Source organism: Branchiostoma floridae, unplaced genomic scaffold (genome assembly GCF_000003815.2).
Source record: "Branchiostoma floridae strain S238N-H82 unplaced genomic scaffold, Bfl_VNyyK Sc7u5tJ_267, whole genome shotgun sequence".
NCBI lineage: Eukaryota > Metazoa > Chordata > Leptocardii > Amphioxiformes > Branchiostomatidae > Branchiostoma > Branchiostoma floridae.
Window position 1 is genome coordinate 1 of NW_023365795.1, and position 7,275 is coordinate 7,275.

At 44.2% G+C, this 7,275-nt stretch overlaps 1 protein-coding gene across 1 annotated transcript; it reads left to right on the forward strand.

Moving 5' to 3' along the window:
• The first annotated feature begins 180 nt into the window (after positions 1-180).
• Positions 181-5,173, forward strand: LOC118408638 (calcium-activated chloride channel regulator 4A-like). Its single transcript, XM_035809485.1, has 7 exons — positions 181-486; positions 1,038-1,262; positions 1,677-1,793; positions 2,031-2,202; positions 2,786-2,959; positions 3,649-3,885; positions 4,352-5,173. The coding sequence occupies exons 1-7, from the start codon at positions 232-234 to the stop codon at positions 4,855-4,857; spliced, it is 1,686 nt and encodes a 561-aa protein (XP_035665378.1). The 5' UTR covers positions 181-231; the 3' UTR covers positions 4,858-5,173.
• The last annotated feature ends 2,102 nt before the right edge of the window (positions 5,174-7,275 follow it).

The window sequence follows — 7,275 nt, forward strand, 5'->3', positions numbered from 1 at the left end:
TTGATAAATGTGTTATGTTCTTTTACGTCAAGAAATTTGACGCCTGGCGTTCCCCCAAATACATGGTAAAGCTTGTTCTGTCAGTAGTACGACTTACCAAAACTCAAAACCTCACTGCTTGCTTCCTTGAGTTCAAACATTCAACTTTGCCTTGTCTCCCTATAAAATGTTGATCTTGATTCCCAGGTGTTGGAAGCCCAGGGCGACCCGAGCGGCGGCATCCTGTTCCTAATGAGTGACGGTCAGGAGAACGAAGCCCCGGACATCGCGACGGTCACCCCGCAGGTCCTGGCTAAGGGGATCATCATAGACACGCTGGCCTACAAGAGAAGCGCCGACCCGCAGATCGAGTCCCTGGCCCTGCTGACCGGGGGGAAGTCGTACTTCTACTCGGGAGAACAGGGAGACTCCACCGCCCTGAACGACGCCTTCACCGCCTCCGTACTGTCCAGGGACGATAGAACGGGAGGAGAGGCGACGATACAGGTGAACGTCCCCGTTATTGTACAGTTCCATTTGCATTTGTGTCCGTAGGGGATGTAGCCCAGGCCGGGCTCTGCAGCCACAAATTTGTCCTGTATACACTGTCGGATACCGCGGGGATACCTCTCCGCATTTGACGATTAATTTACGGCGTCTGTTGCTGGATCCCGACTTGATTTGAACTCCAACTTTAAAAATACAAGGGCCCGGCCATGCCCCAAAAATAGTTCGGAAGCCGAAAACAACAACTACTACAACAACAGCAACCTTGGCATTTCTTGGAGATGGCAAACATCCTCTTAGACAGTTTTGTCTATAGAATCTGTTTCGTCCGAATTAAGATGTAGGGGGCTGTTTTATGTTACAACACTAAAGAGTCCTAGGCCATAGGGACGTTAGATCTGAATCGTTGTCTTTCCTGACCTCAATCACGGCCATAGAGCCTCTTTGACGGAGATAATGTTTCATTGCCCCTATGGATTGCATCATTTTTTTTAAACAGATTTTTTAAACTTATGATATTCCGAAGGTAATCAATGAACCATGTTTTGCAGCTTGTCAGTGAAACCAAGACGCTGAACACAGGAGAGAACTACTACAACGAGCTTTACATCGAGAAGAGCGAGGGAAGGAACGCCATCTTTACCTTCATGTGGAACGGCGGCGTCCCGCCTCTCATTGAGATCATAGCCCCTAACGGCACTGTGATTAGTCAAGGTGACCCGTCCTATCAAGTGATGTCGGACACCATTCAAGTGAATGTTCCAGGTGTAGCACAGGTATGTCTTACTGTATAAATATCTTCATTTGCACACCCGACGTTTGATCTTAATTTGTTTGTAGATGTACCTGCGTCTTTTTTATGGTAGCTCATCACAATAGATAGATTCGACAGCCCTAACCCACCATCCTCAAACATAGAAATGTGGAATAACGACATAAACAAGCCCCTAATATCAAGACAACTAAAATATGCCTTCTGGGTAATGTTGTTCATCCACAAACACACAAATGCCCTAAAAATAACCTTCTTGCTTAAGGTAATAAATAAGAATACTAGACGGATATACAGCTGTAGCCCACCTTTTCATTGGTCCAACTGCTTATTGTTACGCTATCTGTCATTGATGGATCAGCTGATTGTGATGGACCGGCTTATTAACTGATAGCTGTTTACTAAATTCAATCCCCAGCCAGGGAAGTGGTCATACAACATCACCATCGTTGACTACTACTACCAACAAGTGGACATCCTGGCCAGCTGTAAGGGCGCCACTCCGGACAGCCAGCCCATCAAGGTGACCGCTCAGGTCAGCATCTTTTTATTTCTATTTCTAATTTTAATTTTATTTTGCAGAGTACAGTGTATTTTGCAGAGAAAACACAAGGCTACACACATCACTGTAATACGTTCAACATGAAAACATTATTTTACAAAGAATCTGATTTTGACTATCAAGGTGACATCGTTTACAAATGGAGATCAATGCCGTAACATGCGTTTATACATTTCTGCTTATTGCTTTGTGCTTACACAATATATTCAGGTCAGCACGATCTCCCTGAATGGCTCCTCCCTCTCCGAGTCCCCGGCCCTGTCCATCCGGGCGTCCGTCACCAAGGGGTACCTTCCGGTCACCGGAGCTACCGTCACCGCGTACATAGAGAAGCCGCCTAGCGAGGATGTTGATGAACTTCTCCTGCTGGACAACGGCGCAGGTGAGATCGATGTTCGGTCGCAAAACCTAGTCTCTACCAGACTGACTACGCTGGCTATTATAGGGAGAATAGTTTTCCATGAGAATTTTGTTACCAGAGGAGTTGGTCGGCCGGAAGTAAAACTTGAAGCTAAGCGTGGACTGACACCTCTGGCCAGTACCCCGATTTTTGGTCGACTCCTGCAATCCCCGCACCCCCGTAGGAAGGTCTGGTGGAGGCTACTCAAAAATTTTCTGTTCCTACATTCATTTCAAAGAAGCTAGAAAAACTCGAATATACATACTAGTACTAAATTATAGTACTCGCACTGTCACGTATGATATATACATATTTGTACAGTTTTAATTTCTTACTTTGTGACCTGTGTATTTATCGCAATGGGATATATATGTACAATTAAGATCTACATTCGTTAAGACGATCCTTCTTTCCCTGTTTCTCCCTTGTCCCTGTCCCTCCCCGTCCTTCCTTCCTTCCTTCCCTACGAGCTTGCTTACCTCCATGGTGCTGAAATGCCATCAATTGAATGAAACGTGGTAAAGATTTAGAAAATCGGACGCCAACAATCTGTGATCGTTTCCAGGTGCCGACGTGACTAAAAACGACGGCGTCTACTCCCGCCACTTCCTGAACTTCACGGCGGGAGGCCGCTACAGCGTGTCGGTCAAGGTCGACAACGAACATGGAGAAGCAGCTTCTATCGTCGTGAGCGGAACGGCGCGACGTGGTCACAGCGCCGCCTTGTCCAAAGACGCAGGTATGCGAGCAAGCATTTTACTGGGCCGCATCTGTTGGCAAATGTTTGCATAAGGCATTGGTTAACATTTGGAGTCATTCGGTTCCAATTTGTCTCCTGAAATGGCGATGTTTATGAAAATTTCAATGTGCAAGGGAAAATGGGCGAAATATTTACAAAGTTGCCGCAGTAGTGTCACATGATAGTACAGTTGGGTTTCAAGTATTTGATGCGTTACTGTTCACCCTATGGATTTCACCCTCTATTCCAAAATACTAAAGGGCCGGGCTGTTGTTGCATTGATTGCGGTATGTCAATGATAGAAATACTCTATTTAGCTATATAGAAAGTAGATTCCCTCATTTTAGACACATGAGTAGCACTGACAAGTTTATATTTCTCATGCGTTTTGACAAACCGACCATAGCGAAACCCATACAGTCCTACATTTTCACCATTACCAAGAAGCGAGAAGAAGCCGAACTTTTGTGTTAGACTAGATTTGTGATACTTTTATATGTATATATCTTGACTTGTTGTGACCTGTACTTAGCTCGGTTGGGCAAAACTGTACAATAAAGGTCTTCATTCATTCATTCATCAAAATGAATATAAGGCTTAAAACAGAATGATTCATGGGTGTCATGTTCCGCCGAATTGTATTTGAAGAAATATAGTACCCTGTAATGCATGTATCGATTTTATTTCAGAGGCCTTCGCACTGGACAAAAACGCAGTCCATACTGAACCGTTGGATCAGTTCCAGCGGATGGCGCCAGGGGGCGTGTTTGAGCTGACAGACGTTCCCATTGGCGGCCTATCGAGATTGGACCTCGGCCCGCCATCTCGGGTCAATGACCTCAAGGTGATAAGGGTGTCGCACGACAACTTGACCGTCGCTCTGTCGTGGACGGCTGTTGGGGACGACCTTGACCAAGGAGGACCTGGTGAGCTATTGCCTTCTCTTGTCCACACGTTTTCACAAATTTCATGTTTCGCATAACCGTAAACCACCTTTAGGCGTAGGACACAGTTTTATACATTAAGTACAATCTGGGTAAAACTGGAGTGTAAGGTTTGAACCACTCACCCCCCTACTCTTTTTCTTGAGTAATCTCTATGTGTCGGTCTCCTAAAAGTGTTTCAGCCTCAACCACAGGGCTTTCCATCCAGGAGGATGTCCTTTAATAATCGACACTAGGTTCTCATTTTCGCCAGAGTCTAGTGAAGAAATAGGTGTAAGGTAGGTTTTTCCAAAGGGCTCTCGATCTATAGTAGCTACCCAGGATTCAAACGTAGAGCCTTTAGATTCCAAGTCAACATCCTAATTGGAAGACTGCCTTGCCACTTTTTTGCATGTTACCGGTGAACTGTGGCTTGTTTATTTACTTACAAATTGTGACTTTTTTTTAGCCGCCTTGACCGACCTACGATTCGGCCGAAACTTCACGGAACTTGCCGACGACTTTGAAGCATCGAGCGTCGTCGACGACTCGCAAGTGCTGCTGGGAGACCTGACGTCACCCTCGCCACCGGGCACCCTTGAAACCGTCGTCATCCGGGTACCTGAGAGGGGAGAGAACGTGACCTTCGTGTTCGCCCTTCGGGTGTGTGACACAGTGGGGAACTGCGGACAACCCTCCAACATCGCAGCCGCCAACCTCGAGTACATCCCAGAACCAACACCACCACCACCTACAACACCCCTGTCACAACCAAACAAGCCTAACAGCAACACGCTTATCATAGCTGTATCTGTTAGTTGTGGAGTCGTTGCTGCAGTGGTCGCCATCTTGGCAGTGTTGTCGGTGAAGCACTGTTGTTGTAAGAGAAAGAAACGAGTATCAGTCACACCGGTCCCAGACGGAATTGCTTTGGAAAGCGGACAGCCCCCAAATCAACCCTTACCTAAGGCATAAAAGCACTCGTTCTTTAAAGCAGTGCCTTGAAATGTCTTCTTTTCTCTATTAATTTTTAACGAAAAAACACCAAATGTGAATTTTCTAGCCAAGATAAAAGCAATTTTACGCAGAGCACAAAGCAATTTCATTGCGTTGCCACTTGCGAAACAAAAATTATCCAAACAGATCAATCTGCGCCTTATATTCCGCCTTTTTTGTCCCTCATAAACATACTTTTCTACGGCTGCATGCCTTACAAGTTACAACGCACCTATCTCGATGGGTTAGTATTGCAGTTACAGTAGGTGACATAAGATCGCTACAAGTCACATTAGAAGCACTATATTGGAGTTGAATTTTCTTCATGAATAAAAGACATGAATGCACAATTATGTTTATATCGCATTTCCTTTGTGGAGTTAGGTTTAGATCTGTGTCTCTAGCGGTCTTTCAATGTCGGCCAGCGACTCTTCAAAGGTTTCCGCTAGGTAAAAGGCAAAGGTGAACGTTCCATAACCTTTCCGAGGCCGTTAGGGCAGTGTCAACGGCACGGTATTGGAAGGTAAAGCCTATTCCTCTCCTTCCACTTCCCCTTTCCTCCCCAACCGAAAAAAAATACTATTTTTGCAGCTGTATGGAGCAAGGAAAATAGTGTTGTGTACCTTTCCCAAGGACATACCGATTGTAGGTATTCCACAGGTTGGTAGGCATTCCACCATAAAATGCAGCTGTGAAGGGCAATCAACACCCTTGACAACACTATTAGGTTTGTGTTAAACAAAAACATAAATAAGCCATGTGTTTTATGGTCATTAGCGATCATCACTAAGGGTGAAAAGAAAACAAACAGTGGCGTTACCAAAGGTGCTCATTTATTGCCTAACGCCGCTGTGTGTGCGTCAGGTAGTCACGTAGGGGCCATACCTGCACAGGGGTCTACCAAAAGTGCGAAAAGGAACGAAAAGGAACGAAAAGAAAAGAAACGAAAAGGAACGAAAAGAAACGAAAAGGAAAGTACCGAAAGTGCGAAAAGGAACGAAAAGAAACGAAAAGGAATGAAAAGGAACGAAAGGAAACAAACGTTCCTTTTCGCACTTTCTGTACTTTCCTTTTCTTCCTTTTCGCACTTTCGTTACTTTCCTTTTCGTTCCTTTTCGCATTTTCGTTCCTTTCCTTTTCGCTCCTTTTCGCACTTTCGTTACATTCTTCATACGCTATCGGTAGCGAAAGTGCGAAAAGGAACGAAAAGGAACGAAGTATGAAGCAAACTAAAATAAAATCAATGAGAATATATGGAAGCCGTACTGCGGGCGTTAGAAGCCTATGAAACGTGTTTTAGTTTACTCAGAATTTGGCAGTATCAAATTTTTACAGCGCTGTTTCAGGCTGTTGTGTTTGTGTGGCTAAAATTGCTCTGAAGATCAGCGAAATACAAGGAAACAGAACTGAGATAAGAAAGTAAGGACTAAAATTCAGTTACTTATGGGTGATGGATAAATATCGATTAATATACATTTTCTGAAGGAGGCAAGATTGTAGCGCTGTTGTTGTATTTGGGTGGCTTCTGTTCTCCCAAGATGGAAGCGCCGCATGCAAATGACAAATTGTTTACGTCTAATAGAAATCCGGTCAGGAATGATATGCTAATAAACTGCTGCCCCACGAGCATGACAGCTCCCTTCAACAGGGCCCACAACATAGTTTTCTGGAGACTGGAGACATATCCTCTTGCTCGTTCACGAAAGAAAAGAAAAGCTGTGAAGGGATAGACATATATCCATTGTAAGATTAATGAGAGTATGAAAAAAGGAAGGAAATAGAATTCCCAACACGCTGGGCTCGAACTTCCGCTCTTCGACTTTCCTGGGTTCGAACCTGCGACCTATATTTCACTAGGGTCTTACAATTTGAGCAATATATATATATATATATATATATATATATATATACACATGTACTTGTACCTTTTCTTCTTGTGCAATTTTGTGATATAAATGTAATATGGATATTCTAAGGAACGTTATCACATTAACAAGTACGTGAACATAGATATGCATACATAGGTCTCATCAATATTCATTCTTCCATTGAACCATTGGAGCTCAAGGAATTTCGTGGAACAAGCTGCCAAATGCAAAAATAAAGCCCGTATCATATGCACCACAGAACCGGTACCGTTTCCATATATTCCCATCGATTTTATTTCCCTTTGCCTCATACTTCGTTCCTTTTTGTTCCTTTTCGCACTTTCGGTACTTTATTTTGTTTCTTTTCGTTCATATCCGATCTTTTCGTTCCTTTTCGTTCCTTGTCGCACCTTCGGTACTTATTCTGTGATAAAGGGGTTAATGACAGTGTACAGCGCGTGGAGAGGGGACAGAAATGGATAACTCAGACAGACTTCCGTAGGTACAACTCATCTCAAAGGTCTGCAAA

Bases quoted from the DNA above. Each gene is read 5' to 3' on its own strand.
- LOC118408638 (XM_035809485.1), top strand. From the start codon at position 232: ATGAGTGACGGTCAGGAGAACGAAGCCCCGGACATCGCGACGGTCACC. The intron at 2,203-2,785 runs GTGAGATCGATG...GATCGTTTCCAG, and splicing joins CCTGCTGGACAACGGCGCAG to GTGCCGACGTGACTAAAAAC. The intron at 3,886-4,351 runs GTGAGCTATTGC...ACTTTTTTTTAG, and splicing joins CCTTGACCAAGGAGGACCTG to CCGCCTTGACCGACCTACGA.